Source organism: Megalobrama amblycephala, linkage group LG1 (genome assembly GCF_018812025.1).
Source record: "Megalobrama amblycephala isolate DHTTF-2021 linkage group LG1, ASM1881202v1, whole genome shotgun sequence".
Taxonomy (NCBI): Eukaryota; Metazoa; Chordata; class Actinopteri; order Cypriniformes; family Xenocyprididae; genus Megalobrama; species Megalobrama amblycephala.
Window position 1 is genome coordinate 59,883,149 of NC_063044.1, and position 16,703 is coordinate 59,899,851.

Here is a 16,703-nt window from a genome sequence, read left to right on the forward strand (position 1 = left end):
TTACTGTTTTTACTGCATTTTGATTAAATAAGTGCAGCCTTGATGAGAATTAGACTGCTTTCACAAAAAAAAAAATAAAAAAAATTCAAGAATAAGAATAGAGTTTTACCACATATGTATTGTCCTTTGGTGTTGTTTTATAATTACAAATGTATCATATTTCAACCATTGATAAAGATTATATATTTATTTCAGTTCAGTCTGATGCAAACAGTTGGCAATGCATCATATTAATGTGGGAGAAAACAATATTATTGTTGTATCTGTCATTGTGAGATATAAATGAATGTTGTGATCCAAAGTCGGAAAACTGAATTATATAAATGCTCTTATCATACTGCAACCAGCAAAGACACATGCTGTGAATTTAAAGCTCACAGCGCTGCTCCATAATGAACCTTCCTCAAGTGTCTTTTGAGATTCTCTGTTCGGTTGAATCTCCGTCCACAGAGAGAACAGTTATATGGCCTTTCTCCTGTATGAATGCGCTCGTGCTTTTTCAGATCAGCTAAACGACTGAACCTGAACTTGCAGCACTTGCAGACAAAAGGTCTCTCATTTGAATGGCATACAAAGTGAGCTCCGAGGCTGGAGGGAGTCGCAAAAGTCTTACCGCACACATGACAGCTGTGCAGAAACTCCCTGCTTTCACTCATGCTCGGAGCGCTGTGAACATCGCCTGTATGGACTGTATTCTCAACCCGTGACCTAAGAATTTGTTTAGAAGTAGAATTTAGTAATTTACATGGCTGGTTATAATGGACAACATTGTTGGAAAAGGTGGGAACAGGCTGCTGGTTGAGTTCATTTGCATCCTGCATGGGAACAACAGGAGCTTGTGTTGCCGCATTGCCTGTCTCTTCCGTAACAGAACATTCCAGAAGCTCTGGTTTAGATTCCACCTTGATTTTGTTTGAGCCCAATGGGGTCTCAGTGTTGCTGGTTACTGGAGTCTCTCTGCTGCCAGGTGAAGGGTTTGGGATTCTTCTCGGAGGGCCACTCTTATCGATGGAGAGGGGTCTTTGCGTCGTCAAAGAATAGTCACAGGTCCCTTGCAGAAAATGATGTTGGTTGCCTACAGTAATATCATCTAAAACGAGCTTTAAATGAACAGGATTGTCACTCAGAACCTCCTTGCTCACTACTGAATCTCTATGATGAACAGGATCTTCCTGCACATAATCTTCCCCTAAATGAAGCTGATCTCTGGCAAAAGAGACTTTCAGGACTTCATCTAAAATATAAAAGAAGATGAATGAGAATTTTTACATGTTTTACAGTTCATTTCAGTTCATTCAGTAACTACAAGCTCTCCATAATCTCACCTGAAGCCCCAGCCATCCTCTCCTGGAGTTCTTTCAGCTTCTGCTGGAGGTTCTGGTTCTCCAGGCGTGTTCTGGCAGACTCCTTCTGATACTCTAACATAGCCTGACCCATGAGCTGCAACACCTCCTGTACAGCAGCGGTGAGGAGCTCAGCTACATTTGTGATGAGGAGATCCATCTGTGACATTTTGTTTGGACCTGCTCAGAGAGAAAACAAGGGATAGTTCTCCCAAAAATGTAAATTCTGTCATCGCTTACCCACCCTCATGACATTCCAAAAATACATTAATAGACTACAAGACTTTATGATAAGTGTCTTTTTGTTCATAATTGTCCAAAATTGTTTGGTGACCAACATTCTTCAAAATATCTTCTTTTATGTTCAGCCGAAGAAAGAAAGTCAGGATTTAAACGACATAAGGAAATTATGACAGGGTGAACTATCCCTTTAATGATTTTCTAGTTTGTTCACGGGTCTGCCTCTAAACTATAATAACAATGAATTAACAATGTGTTACCATTAAAATTTGGTACTGTATATAATAATTACATCAAAATTAAAATGACAGTAACACCTACCTCTCTGTTCTCAAGAGCAAAGACAGACTATAACTGAAGCATCAGACGGTCAGCGAGCTAAACCGTGAACTAAAGTCCGGAAACGAGAGGTCTTTCATGATATTTATATCTCCATACTATGTTTTTTTTTTTTTTTTTCCAGAGACCGTCGACACTGACTGTGTTTACAATGACGTTTCTAGTGGCCGTGTTGTGAAAACGCTGGTTGGTGACGTACTACTACTTCCTTTACTACTAGCACGCACTGTTTCCTGTTTTCGATATTTACTCTGTTTCCATGGCTACAACCAACCAACTGTTACATATTTCTCTGGTAAGTTAATTGAAGCGTACACTGTTTTTTCCCCTTTGGCGATAAATATACAAACTGTAACAGTTTCTGTGCTTATTGACCTTTAGCTTAACTTTAAACCAATGAATTGAATTGTTTGATTATTTTGTTTCTATGGTTGGTTGAAATATACCTCTTAAAGGTAACAAATAGTTGAACTGTCATCATTTGCTCACTCTTACGTCGTTTCAAACTTTTCCTTCTGTGGAACATAAAATATTATATATATAGGCTATATATATATATATATATATATATATATATATATATCAACCTCAGGTGAGTCTAATTATTCATTACACAGGCATCCAGCAGATGATAAAAGGGTGTTAAAACCCCTTCCCATTTCATGCTGTCAGCAATGGCACCACATGGAAGAAATGTCACAAGACCTGAGAAAGAAAATAATGTCTTTACACCAGAAAGGTGAAGGCTACAAGAAGATCAGCAAAGCTTTACTTATCCGTCAGAATACTGTAGCAAAAGTGGTACAAAAATTTATAAAAGATGGAACTGCAACCATCTCACAGAGACGTCCAGGTCATCCACGGAAGTTAACACCTCCACAGGAGCGTCTTCTGATGAGAAGGGTTGAAGAAACTCGGCGTGCAAGTTCACTGCAGTTATCTAAAGAAGTAGAAAGCCAAACTGGGGTGACTATTTCCCGTGACACAATACGGCGTTCACTGAAGAGGAATGGCATGCATGGGTGCCGTCCACGAAAGAAGCCTCTCCTAAAGCCCAGGCACAAAAAAGCCCGCCTAGAGTTTGCCAGGGCCCATGCTGACAAAGGTGAAGACTACTGGGACTCTATACTCTGGAGTGATGAGACCGAGATAAATGTTTTTGGAACTGATGGCTTCAAAACAGTATGCCGTCGCAAAGGTGAGGAAGACAAAGAAAAATGCATGGTGCCTACAGTGAAACATGATGGTGTCAGTGTCCTTATGTGGGGCTGCATGAGTGCTGCTGGTGTCGGGGAGCAGCATTTCATTGATGCCATCATGAATTCACAGATGTACTGCTCTATACTGAAAGAGAAGATGCTACCATCACTCCGTGCCCTTGGTCGTCTTGCACTTTTCCAACATGACAATGATCCTAAACACACATCTAAGGCCACTGTTGGATTTCTGAAGAAGAACAGGGTGAAAGTGATTCAACCTCATATTTTAATTACAAGGCTGCTGGAACAGTTTGATCTAAGTAATAATCTGGTCAGTTGGATCCTTAACTTTTTAACGGACAGGACACAAAGAGTGAGAGTGAATGGCAGTCTCTCAGAAAAAGTCTGTTCATCAACAGGCTCCCCACAAGGATGCGTACTCTCACCTCTTCTTTTCATCCTGTACACAAATATGTGCCAGAGCAGGTGGGAAAACAGGACTATAATTAAATATGCAGATGACTCAGTAATTGTTAGCCTGCTCCAAGATAGTGAAACAGGTCACGGTCCAGTCATCAATGACTTTGTTGAATGGTGTGAGGCGTCTCACCTTCAACTAAATGTAGTTAAAACAAAGGACATGCTTATTGACTTTAGGAAAAAAACAATCCAAACACAAGAAATTACATCAATCAAAGGTCAAACTGTTGAATGTGTCGAATCATATAAATACCTGGGGATGGTAATAGATTCTAAACTTACATTTGGAACGAACTGTGAACAAGTCTGTAAAAAAGGGCATCAGCGTTTGTTTTGTTTGAGGAAACTGAATCAATTTCATATTGATAAATCCATCATGATCCTTTTTTATCACGCTTTTATTGAGTCAATCTTATCATTTGCGCTAGCAGCCTGGTTTGGGAACCTCACTTTGAAAAATAAAAACTTGCTTAATAAAATAGTAAAGTGGTCCAGCAGGCTGATAGGTGACCCGCAGCTAAATGTGGAGACCTTGTATACAAAACAGTTACAGCGCATAACTAGTTCGATTTTAAATGACAGTTCACATCCTTTGCACACAGAATTCCAGCTTCTACCGTCAAGGCGCAGGTTTAGAATCCCCAGGTGTAGAACAAAAAGATACAAAAATAGTTTTGTTCCAGCAGCCATTACTTTGAGGAATGAGTTATAGCTTATTGTGTACTTGGTTTTTATGCATTTTACTTTCTATTTGTAGTCATGTATGTATTATTTATTGTGGACCAACAAGAACTTTTTGACGTTGTAGTTTTTTATGTGCTCTGTTTCATATGTGTGTATGAGGACTCTACTGCAAAGAAAATCTACCTTCGGGTATAAATAAAGTAACTTGAACTTGAACTTGAACTTGAACTTGTGGCTCCTGATCTGAACCCAATCGAACACCTATGGGGAATTCTGAAGAGACAAGTTGAGCATCACTCTCCATCCAGCATCCAGTCTCTAAAAGAGGTCATTCTTGAAGAATGGAAAAAGATAGATGTTGCAAAATGTCACCAACTTGTTCATTCCATGCCTAGACTTGGTGCTGTCATTAAAAATCATGGAGGCCATACAAAGTACTAGATGTACTCATTTTTGCATCACCCTAATTTGAGTAAAACTGTGTAATCTAAGTTATATTATTAACCTTACTTTCATGTTATAAGTTAAACAGATGTTATATTAAACTTAGTCGTGTCAACATTTTGGAAATTGTTTTTGTGTTCATTGAGATATTGTTTAAAATGTTACTTTTCAAAGTGGGTGTACTCATTTACGCTGAGCTGTGTATATATATGAGACTATATATATATATATTATATATTAGTCTAAAGTGCTTTTTTTTTTGGTCCAGACAATAGTAGTCAATGGTAACCAAAACTGTTTGGTTACCAACATTCTTCCAAATATCTTCTTTTGTGATTTGTGTGAGTGAGTAAATGATGTGAGAATTTTCTCCATTGTTTATTAATATTTATCCAATTAACCCACAGAGCTTCATCAATTTAAACAGTGACTAAATTTATTAAATTTTGGAGGAGACAGAAAAAATCAAGTGCAACACATGCTACTGACATATTATAGTATAGTCTGTGTTAAGTCCACTATGTGGAGTTTACAAGTGCATCATGGTAATTCTATGAGCTTAATTAAGCTATTGTGCCTGCTCACAAATTACACACTTGCTGCAATATATAGCCAAGACATGCTATGAACTAAATAAAGCTTCCACTTAATAGTTTCTGTTGTAGACCTTTGAAAAGAAATATTACTAGACAATGAAGGGTAAATATATCACATTTACTGCAATGTGTCTGTTCCAAAATACAAGTTAGACTCACTTGAGCTAATAAAATATTCTTTTTACTTAGTGCAATGACTTTGGCTAATGGGCTGGGAATACGTATCTGGTTAAGAGGAATTAAAAAAAGAAATAAGAAGCCAATTAAAAGAGTCAGGCTCTTCAGCTCACAAAACCATCAGTGGTAGAAACACTATAATTTTTTTTCTTTTTTTTTCACATAAATATTTAACAGTCAAATAGTCTCTAAAATAAAGAGATGCAACAGATTTTTTTCCTGTGACTAAAAACAATAGTAAAAACAATTGCCATTTGAGTATCAAACACTGGTACTCAAATCGAAATAAGTTAGATGATAAGATCTATAATGCATGTTGAAATGTGTTAACCATGTTTCAAAAAACTAGAATAGGACAGTTAAGGTAGTTCGAAATGTTCTAACTGCATCATGTGACAAACACGATAAAGTTAGGATTGCAGCCTTACTTGTAACTTACTGTAAAAAGAAAATGCTTTCCTATTTGTTAAGCTTTTGTAATAGTGACCAAGACCTGCTAAACTACAGCAAACAGTGAAGAGCATGCAGATTATTGTCTTATGTTCCTTTGGGTGGGCTCCACTTCAAGGCCGTAGGGTCAATAGTCTTGCTGCTTCCACGTTTTGCCTCTTTGGTTTTCCAATCATCAATCAGATCCTAAAGATCATTCAATCATTTAGATGCATTAAAAACCACTAAAATAGATTAATGGTTACTAAAATCACTACATACATTGCATTACAATTACCTGTCTTTTTAAGATCAGGTGCTTCCCTTTCCAATACTTCAGCATCTGGAGTGACTGTAAAGTGCTGACAATGTCTACAGGATTGACAGCCGTTTCTTGACTGATTTCTGCTCCCAAGTGTTAATATATGACAAAGAAAGAAAACAATTAGAGGAAAATCACTATTCAGAGTTAAATTTTAATGATAACAATAAAAGAAGAAAATACATGACCGTTCACAAGTTTGGGGTCTCTAAGATTTTTTAATGATTTTCAAAGGAGTCTCAATATACTCACCAAGGCTTCATTTATTTGATCAAAAATACAGTAAAACTGAAATATTATTACAATTTAAAAGAACGGTCTTCTATTTGAATACATTTTAAAATGTAATTTATTCCTGTGATGGCAAAGCTGAAATTTTCAGCATCATTACTCCAGTCTTCAGTGTCACATGATCCTTCAGATATCTGTCTATTATGATCAAGAAACATTTATTATTAGCAATTTTGAAAATGGTTGTGCTGCTTAAAGGGTTAGTTCAACCAAAAACGAAATTTCTGTCATTAATTACTCACTCTCATGTCGTTCCAATCACCTTCGTTCATCTATGGAACACAAATTAAGATATTTTTGATAAAATCTGATGGCTCAGTGAGGCCTCCATTGCCAGCAAGATAATTAACACTTTCAGATGCCCAGAAAGCTACTAAAGACATATTTAAAACTGTTCATGAGACTACAGTGGTTCAACCTTAATGTTATGAAGCAACGAGAATATTTTTTGTGCACCAAAAAAACAAAATAGCGACTTTATTCAACAATATCTAGTGATGGGCGATTTCAAAACACTGCTTTGAAGCTTTATGAATCTTTTGTTTCGAATCACGTGATTTCAATAAACGAGGCTTCGTTACGTCATAAGTGTTTCGAAACATTTTGAAATTTCATTAGTTCACATGACTTTGGCAGTTTGATACACACTCTGAACCACTGATTTGACAAAAAAGATTCATAAAGCTTCATGAAGCAGTGTTTTGATATCGCCCATCACTAGATATTGTTGAATAAAGTCGCTATTTTGTTTTTTTGGCGCACAAAAAGTATTCTCGTCGCTTCATAACATTAAGGTTGAACCACTGTAGTCACATGAACAGTTTTAAATACGCCTTTAGCTTTCTGGGCATTGAAAGTGTTAATTATCTTGCTGGCAATGGAGGCCTCACTGAGCCATCAGGTTTTATTAAAAATATCTTAATTTGTGTTCTGAAGATGAATGAAGGTCTTATGGGTTTGGAACGACATGAGGGTGAGTAATTAATGACAGAATTTTCATTTTTGGGTGAACTAACCCTTTTAATATTTTTGCGGAAACCAAAAATTCAAATTCAAATAAGAACAGCATTTATTTGAAATAGAAATCTTTTGTAACATTATTAATGTCTTTATTGTCACTTTTGATCAATTTAATACATCCTTGCTGGATAAAACTAATAATATCTTTCTTTCTGACCCCCAATTTTTGAACAGTAGTGCATGATGCAACACTAAGTACCTTTAATGGATATTTCTTTGCCCTGGAAGTTATGCAGGTAGCGCAGGAGCACTTCTTTCCAGTAGCTCCTGTAACTGATGAGGCCAAGATCAGACAGAGGCCGCTCAGGAGAGCCAACCTTCTCCTCTACTTTGGACAGCAGATAACCTGTGCAGACAACAGCCATTCACATGTTCATCTCTTCCATTAATTACAGCATCCAAAAGTGCACTTGATCACACAGTAAAGGAGCTATTTTAATGCATTCTTTGCCATTTAAAAAATAGCATAAACATAAATTACGTATACTATGGTTGCAACTGTAATTTTAACATCACCAATCTTTTGTTTAAGCTTAAACATATAAATGATAAAACACACATATAAAAGATCTAGATCTACTGCACTCACTGAAATCAATCAGCATTTTGCCATAACCCTGCCTCATATATTGTGGCATGGTCAGGATGCAGGAGACATTGTAGTTCAGGAATGAATTCTTTTCCTAAATCCAAATACATATTTTGATTACCACAAAAGCATCACTTGGCAAGCTAACTGAAGTTTGTGGTGCATTGGATTCACTAACAGAGTACCTTGGAGAAGTATCCTACAAGATGGCAGCCGGTATTGTCAGCTTCAGTCATCACATAGAAGAGGAACGGCTCCACATCGTAGTACAGTGTTTTGTGGTCCAGGAAGAGTTTGGCAAGCAGGCACAGGTTTTGGCAATAAATCTGCAAATGGAAAATGCCAGTGTCAGTGTGGCAGAATCACAAATTAATATGTGGCCTGAGTGATAGCCAATTTAAAGTTGTCAAATAAAATCAAGAGTCCTTGTGGAACATCTACCTTGTTCTTCTTTCCGTCCACTTCAAAAACAGATATAGCCCCTTTTCTGTAAATCTCATCACCCGGTGGATGTTTCCACACACATTTGGCCTGATCGCAATTGAAATCAGAGAGAAATGTATGTGTAAATGCAAAAAAACATCATAATTGAAGAGTCCGTTATTAACTGAACATGTAAAAATGTTACCATGTGACGTCGTAGAATAGTCTGACTCTTCATGTACTTTAGGCAGAACTCGCACATGTAGAGTCGGCCGAGGCGGGCGTACTCTTCGGGGTACGGCGAGTGGTACCAGGTGTCCAACTCGTAGCGGCCAAACACAATGGCCTTTATCATGTTGCCGCCCTCTGTGACCTGTCCCTCGAGCCGGAGTTTTTCCTGCAAGGACCAATGAAGGGTGGGAGAAACACAGGTCTGACTAAAGGGAATGACCACACGGCGTTAGAAAGAAAAAACCCTGAGGCCTACCACAGAAGATTCACATGTGAACGAGGAGGTTGGAGAGGCATCGAGAGATACACTACCGTTCAAAAGCTTGGGGTCAGTAAGATTTTTGTAAAAGAAGGAAATTAATACTTTTATTCAGCAAGGATGCATTAAAACGATCAGCAATGACAATAAAGATGTTTATATGTTTTAAAACACATTCAAATATAAACAGTTCTTATAAATTGCAATAATATATGATTGTTTTTGCTGTTTTTTTAATCAGATAATTGTAGCCTTGGTGAGCATAAAAGACTTCTTTCAATAACATTTTAAAAAATCGTACCAACCCTCAAACTATTGAATGGAAGTGTACATTTTCAGAGACTGTCCTAATTAATAAACAGAAGGCAATGTAGAAATTAAAGTTAAGAATGAAATCAGCAGGAGAAAATAAGAAGGTGCATGTAATGTCAACTCAAGTTAAGATTATTCTTTTCTCTTAAAGGAACAGTTCAACCAAAAATAACAATTCTGTCATTGCTTACACACCTTGTTGTTCTAAATCATTTTTTTTTTTGTCCAGCTCTAAAAGATAACGGCATACAGGTTTGAAATGTCATGGTGGTTAGTAAATGACTAGTAATTTCTATTTTTGGAGCTGTCCCTTTAAGGAAGGTTGGTCTTGGCAGGACAGATAAAGTACAGAGTACCTTAGAGATGACGTGTTTTTGTATGCAAAACCCGGAAGCGAGTTAGCATTTTAGGACTTCCGGTTTCATCATGGTTTTTTGAATGGGTTTTTGCAAAATCACCTGAGATAAGGTCTGTGGTTAACAAAGCCTCTAAATATTTTCACGTTTTGATCTATGACATAAAACACACCAGTTCTAATCTGCTTGTGATTTTTTTAAACCTTTATTGTGTCTTAAAAACGGCGGTTGCTAACAAGTTGCTAAAAGGGACTACTTCCTTTAGCGGGGACTTTAGACGTCATCATGACAAACAGGACATTTGAACAGCATTTCTCATGAAAAAGTGGATACGTATTCATTAAATTAAGCTGTTTTAAAATACAGTTTGAGGAAGCTTGGTGGTGGTGACGTTGATCCGCGTCCATGGTGTGCTGTAGTCCGTTTATAGCCTACTGTTAGCTTTTTATGTCTGACCACTTTATTTAGGCTTCAAAATGCATAAATGTTGTGTTAACTTGTAAAGATGATCTTGATAGACAAAATGTGTAAGTGTCATAACCCTTTGTTAAACACAGAGCTTATTTTCTGCGATTTTCCAAAAGTCTATGGGAAAAATGCATAGGCTTTCGATCGAGGGAATCCGTGCACCACTAACTTCCAGGTTGGCCTACAAAAACACGTCATCCCTGAGGTACTCTATTGTGCCCTAAAACTTTGAATGACACTCCATGCTACAGATGAGAGAATGGCAGTAGTGTGGAGGCTACAGTGGAAAAGAGTCCATTCGATATCCCAGAATTCAGTGGTGCAAAGGCTCATCCTACCTGCGATCTTTACAGATTCATGAAAAAGAGAGGGGAAAGGAAAAAACAAGAGGGCGAAATTGTGATGGGTCTTCTCTCTTACAAGATCATCCGAAGCACGTGCCTGGGCTTTTCTAAACAGCTCCAGGTCATAGTCACTTGTGATGTTCTCCAGCAGAGGCTCATGACTGCTGCCATGGGACGGTCTGTGCTCCTGGAGAGAGTCAAACAAGAGCTCAGAGACTGATGCATGCATCTGCTAAGGGATGTCATCATTCTTTCTTCATATATGGGGTGTGTGACACCCACCGTGTACTTGTCTTTTTGCGAAACAGAGTTTCTCTTCCTCCTCATCTCTGTCACCTTTTCCTTATACCGCAGCTGTCTCTCTGTCTGGGCCTGGAGGGGTGGCAACTCAGAGAATGTGAGTGCTAGAAATTATTTCATTAACACTGCACATAAAACCTGAGTCTCATTGAACAGGGATCATTACTAGGGCACATATCGGTTCAAGAGTGAGGACGTTAAATACTTGGTGTGCTGCTTTACCTGTTGCCGAGCGGAATGGCGGTTCTCATCCTGCCGCTGTGATAGCGTCCTCTCATCCACATGTTTGTCTCGAGAGCTTGCCTTCACCTGAGTAAAATGTTTGATTTTTTTCAGCAAAATGCAATCAGGGTGAAGGTTTAGTCCAAAAATGGTAATAATAACCCTTACCTTACACTCATCTGCTGAAAGGTTATGGTACAGTGGACATCCAGATATTGAGAAGTGCCTTTCATGTTTCCCTGTCAAATGTCCTGAAAGAAGAATAAATATTGAATTTAAGTATTTGAGTGTTTAAATACTGCATTAAAAAAGTCTGTACACAAAACATAAATAAAACCAATATTAATACATAAATGAATAACACAAAATACAATACCATTCAAAAGTTTGGAGCACTAAGTTTATTCAGCAAGGACACATTAAATTGATCAAAAATGGACAGTAAAGACATTCATGTTACAAAAGGTATCTATTCATCAAAGAATCATGAAAAAAAAAAAAAAAAAATGCAGTTTCCACAAAAAAATAAAAATAAAAAATAAATAAATCAAGCAGCTCAACTATTTTCAACACTGATAATAATAATAAATGTTTCTTGAGCAACATATTAGAATGATTTCTGAAGGATCATGTGACACTGAAGACTGGAGTAATGATGCTGAAAATTCAGCTTTGATCACAGGAATAAATTACATTTTAAAATATATTAAAATAGAAAACAGTTATTTCAAATTGTATTTTTTTTTTTTTTTTACAATACTATTTTTACTGTATTTTAGATCAAATAAATGCAGCCTTGGTGAGCACTACAGATTTCTTTCAAAAGCATTAAAAATTCATTTCGACCCCAAACTTTTGAATGGTTTTGTAAATATTCTTAAAAATTAAAATAGAGGACCTGGAATCCAATTACCAAGTGAATTACAACCAGGTGTGGGGCACTTCATGTTAAAGTTGTAGCTCTCATGAAAGCGCCGTCTTTTGGGCCGGTGAGCAAGGCCGGATTCTTTCAGTGACAGTTCCTTTGCCAGGCTCTCATCATGAGACACATTTGGGCTGGACATGTCAATGTCAGACTCAGAGGAAGGAGCGTTGCCTGTGGGCGTCCTGGGTGGGGACTCATCATGGTCTGCGCTTTGTTTAATGTCTGGATGACCAACACAACAGAAAACCGGACCATATAAAGGTATATTCTAATCATGACATGAAAACTAAATATAAATGAAAACTGCAATAATTGTGTAACTAACTACATAGGAAAGAGAGAATTAAACAAAACTATAACAAGAGGAGGTTAAACTGAAGGAATAGCTAACTACATACAGTACAAAGCACTCTTGAATGCAGGGATTACAATATCGATCATATTTATCAGTAACCTACAGTATAAAAACGATTCATTATATGATGATCAATCTTGTTAAAATAACTGGGTTGAATATTTATAAAATTTTGATTGATTTTAGTTGTCCAAGCATGATTTAATGACGACTTTTTTTGACTTTCTCCAGACAAATTTTAATACATTTTTCAACTTATTTTTTTAAATATAATTCAAATGTAACTAATTTCAAAAAGCAGGATGCATTTGAAATGCAACCTAGGATAGTTTTATTGATGCTTGAGGCAAAATATTTTAAAAAACAGATTAAACTGAGTTAACTATTTTAGGGTGTTTATTTGTTGTTTATTTATTTATTTGTTAACAAAATTAAACAAATAGAGAGTGGTGCATATGAATTCAAATGATAGCAAATGACAACGGGGAAAAAAAATAGGCAAAAGCTACAGAATAACATGAAATGAGATATTAAGAAAGTTCAATTAATTACTTAATTCAATTTGTACAGCTTAACAATTAAGAATTATGAAAATGATATAAACTACTGTTCAAAAGTCTGGGGTCGCTAAGATTTTTTATGTTTTTGAAAGAAGTCTCTTAAGGCTTCATTTATTTGATTAAAAAATACAGTAAAAACAGAAATATTGTGAAATATTTTTACAATTTAAAAAAAGTGTTTTCTATTTAATCTATTTTAAAAGAGAATTTATTCCTGTGAAGTCAAAGCTGAATTTTCAGCATCATTACTCCAGTCTTCAGTGTCACATGATCCTTCAGAAATCACTCTTAATGTATTGATTTGCTGCTCAAGAAACACTTCCTTACTATTATCATCATTGTTGATATGATTCATTATCAAATTATATCAAAACAATTGCACTACTTAATATTTTTTGTGGAAACTGTGATACTTTTTTCAGGATTCTGTGATGAACAGAAAGTTCAATAAAACAGCATTTATTTGAAACAGGAAACTTTTTTTAACATTATAAATGTCACTTTTGATCAATTTAATGCATCCTTGCCAAATAAAAGTATTCATTTCTTTCAAAAATGTAATCTAACTGACCCCCAACTTTTGAATCCTAAAGAAAACTCATAAGAAAGCTCATGTTGTGTAAAGTTTACATGTTTTATGATCTGTGACAAAAAAATAAAAAAGATAAAATGAAGAGAAGCACATGTGAGCAGAGCTAAGCATGGAGATACTCAAATGAGGGAAGGCATGAGTGAAGAACCGTGCGGTTTCTCCTCCTACCCCTCTCTGAGATTTCCCCATGCTGCTCCGTGTCTGAGCCAGAAGAGCGACTCTGCCGCAAGGGGTATTTCTTGGGCGAGACTGTCACCCCCTGCTGTTGACTACGAGTCACACGACGGGTGGAATAGTTCACCACCTCCTCTGAAACCGGGGCAGAAGGGTTCCCCACAGGACTGGAATCTAGAAACAAAGCTCTCAGGTTTGTTTGTTCATTCTTTTCTTTTTTGTTCTTCACCCATCACGCTTTCTACCAATCAACCCATCACCTATTACTGCAAGATTACAATTACTTTTATTTTATTTTGGGGCAAGTAAAATCACATAATTTCACATTCCTACAACCCAATGAAAAAGTAAATCATATTTTTACAGAAGAGTTCTTAGGAGAGCAATGCCTGCTCCTATCAGTCCAACGTCTCCTGTCCTACCTTGTGAGTTACGGCTGAGTCTCAGAGAGGATCGAGTGAGGCGGGTGTTTCTAACCGTGTGGGTGTCACTCTCTGAGCTGTCTGTGTGCTCAGCAGAGAAATCTGAATCCTCTGTACCTTCAGAGCTACTGCCCGCATTTCTCTAAGAGTCAGAAACATCAAAAACCTCTTGGTCACTGAATACAAATGCGACTCTGGATCACAAAACCAGTCATAAGTCGCACAGGTATATTTGTAGCAATAGCCAACAACACATTGTATGGGTCAAAATTATCGATTTTTCTTTTATGCCAAAAATCATTAGGATATTAAAAGGGATAGTTCACCCAAAAATGAAAATTTGATGTTTATCTGCTTACCCCCAGCGCAGCCAAGATGTAGGTGACTTTGTTTCTTCAGTAAAACACAAATGATGATTTTTAACTCCAACCGCTGCCGTCTGTCAGTCAAATAATGGGAGTGAATGGGAACTTGGATCAATAAGAGTCAAAAAAACGTGCACAGACTAATCCAATTTAAACCCTGTGGCTCGTGACGACACATTGATGTCCTAAGACACGAAACGATCGGTTTGTGCGAGAAACCGAACAGTATTTATATAATTTTTTTTACACCACTATGTCCAACTGCGTTCAGCACTCGCTTAAGTGAGGTCTGATCGCGCTCTGACAGCGGCAGTGATGTCTCGCGCACATACTTCAATGAGTGCCAGAGATCACTGCCGCTGTCAGAGCGCGATCAGACCTTACTAACCAAGTGCTGAACGCAGTTGGACATAGTGGTGTATTAGAGGTAAAAAATGATATAAATACTGTTCAGTTTCTCACACAAACTGATCGTTTCGTGTCTTAGGACATCAATGTGTCGTCACGAGCCACAGGGTTTAATTTGGATTTGTCTATGCATGTTTTTCGACTCTTATTGTTCGAGTTCCCATTCACTCCCATTATTTGACTGACAGACGGCAACGGTTGGAGTTAAAAATCATCATTTGTGTTCTACTGAGGAAACAAAGTCACCTACATCTTGGATGCGCTGGGGGTAAGTAGATAAACATCAAATTTTTATTTTTTGGGTGAACTATCCCTTTAAGTAAAGATCATGTTCCATGAAGATATTTTGTAAATTTCCTACCGTAAATATATAAAAAAAATATTTTTGTGAGTGGATATGCATTGCTAAGGACTTCATTTGGACAACTTTAAAGGTGATTTTCTCAATATTTTGATTTTTTTGCACCCTCAGATTCCAGATTTTCAAAAAGATGTATCTTGGCCAAATATTGTCCTAACAAACCCTACATCAGTGGAAAGCTTATTTATTCATCTTTCAGATGATGTATAAATCTCAATTTCAAAAAATTTACCCTTATGACTGGTTTTGTGGTCCACGGTCACAAATTTGATCTTTTTGTTGTTATACAGACACTGATTCAAATGAGATAAAATGGCTTTTAAAAGGATGGCAAGCTAATTTATGAAAATGAATACTTAATACTGTTAATTAGGGTAACTTAACTGTGACAAAAAATCAAATAGTTCCACTTGACCTCTGACAATGACCCTGATGAGTTTCTCCTAAAGTTTTTCAGTTTAATTACACAGACCCAGGGTGCTCCATGTGGTCCATTAATACTTACCTAATTCTAACTACTGATCTGCATTATATAATATGGTAATATTTGTTCATATTCTTTATAAAACTTAAGAATATAAACTTTATTATATTATCTTCAATAACAGAAAACTATGCTAATAAGACTTGACTGGTTTGTCCCTGGTTTTAACTAGATTATATTAATTATTAATATAATATTATTAATATAAAGATAAAAATGTCATGGGCTCTGATGCTTTTAACATCCTTGGCTTGTAACTAGTTTTAGGACGTCCCTCACTCCCCAGCATTATTTTGGATGACCTCACAAGAATATTTCATCCTGATAGTAAATATTGCATTATCAGCATGAATGAAAACATACAATAATAGGTCATTACAATGACTTTAGGCATTTTCCTTGCATCACAACAATACAAGTCTGAACTGATAATACAAAAAATATCAATTATTTGAGACTGTATTTTATTTATTAATAATAAGCTTAAAATATACAAACCTTTATTTTGTATTTTTTATAAGGCGTTTGTGTTTATTAAAGGCAGGAAATAACGTATTTAGTAATTACACAAATAAGTTCCAATTAACTGGTACATTTCGAGCCAAAACTTTATAGTTTTGGGCACCATCTACACATTCCCCACATTAACACTAACAAATGAACTTGAAAAAAGGTGACAGAGTAATTTGCTAATGACGGCGCCCATGCAAACTGCTGTATCTTATGTGTGTGTGTGTGTGTGTGTGTGTGTGTGAGTGAGTGAGTGAAAGGAGCGGATTGCACATGAACACACAGGTGTGTGTGATGCGAGCGCTGTGTAAGCATGTGCGCAGCTGGCCTATAGGACGCACTCATACCTTCCGCCGCGGCATAGCGCTTCTCCAAGACTCTTCCTTCCTGCAGCCGATGCACACGGGTTAATGTCGGCTTGATTTCTTCATGCAGTTAGATCGAATAAACCTGCCGATGGCCGCATGAGTGATGTATTC

At 36.8% G+C, this 16,703-nt stretch overlaps 2 protein-coding genes across 9 annotated transcripts; both read right to left on the reverse strand.

Moving 5' to 3' along the window:
* Nucleotides 1–98: 98 nt before the first annotated feature.
* zgc:113090 (uncharacterized protein LOC553741 homolog) lies at nt 99–2,150 on the reverse strand. 2 transcript variants are annotated; one of them, XM_048206122.1, is made up of 3 exons: nt 1,905–2,150; nt 1,326–1,523; nt 99–1,234 (listed from the first exon to the last, which is right to left on the reverse strand). In XM_048206122.1, exons 2-3 carry the CDS (start codon nt 1,510–1,512, stop codon nt 375–377), a joined length of 1,047 nt encoding a protein of 348 aa, XP_048062079.1. In that variant the 5' UTR covers nt 1,513–1,523; nt 1,905–2,150; the 3' UTR covers nt 99–374. The 2 variants fall into 2 exon arrangements, with proteins under 2 accessions (XP_048062079.1, XP_048062086.1); XM_048206129.1 differs by lacking the exon at nt 1,905–2,150 and having other exon boundaries at nt 1,326–1,898.
* A 2,993-nt stretch (nt 2,151–5,143) lies between these two features.
* On the reverse strand, nt 5,144–16,703 carry kat7a (K(lysine) acetyltransferase 7a). 7 transcript variants are annotated; one of them, XM_048206182.1, is made up of 15 exons: nt 16,572–16,703; nt 14,097–14,238; nt 13,669–13,848; nt 11,982–12,215; nt 11,237–11,319; nt 11,069–11,155; nt 10,829–10,918; nt 10,623–10,733; nt 8,782–8,973; nt 8,595–8,684; nt 8,339–8,479; nt 8,154–8,247; nt 7,764–7,910; nt 6,230–6,336; nt 5,144–6,138 (listed from the first exon to the last, which is right to left on the reverse strand). In XM_048206182.1, the coding sequence occupies exons 1-15, from the start codon at nt 16,584–16,586 to the stop codon at nt 6,040–6,042; spliced, it is 1,812 nt and encodes a 603-aa protein (XP_048062139.1). In that variant the 5' UTR covers nt 16,587–16,703; the 3' UTR covers nt 5,144–6,039. The 7 variants fall into 7 exon arrangements, with proteins under 7 accessions (XP_048062139.1, XP_048062149.1, XP_048062132.1 ...); XM_048206192.1 differs by having other exon boundaries at nt 10,644–10,733; nt 11,967–12,215; XM_048206175.1 differs by having other exon boundaries at nt 11,967–12,215.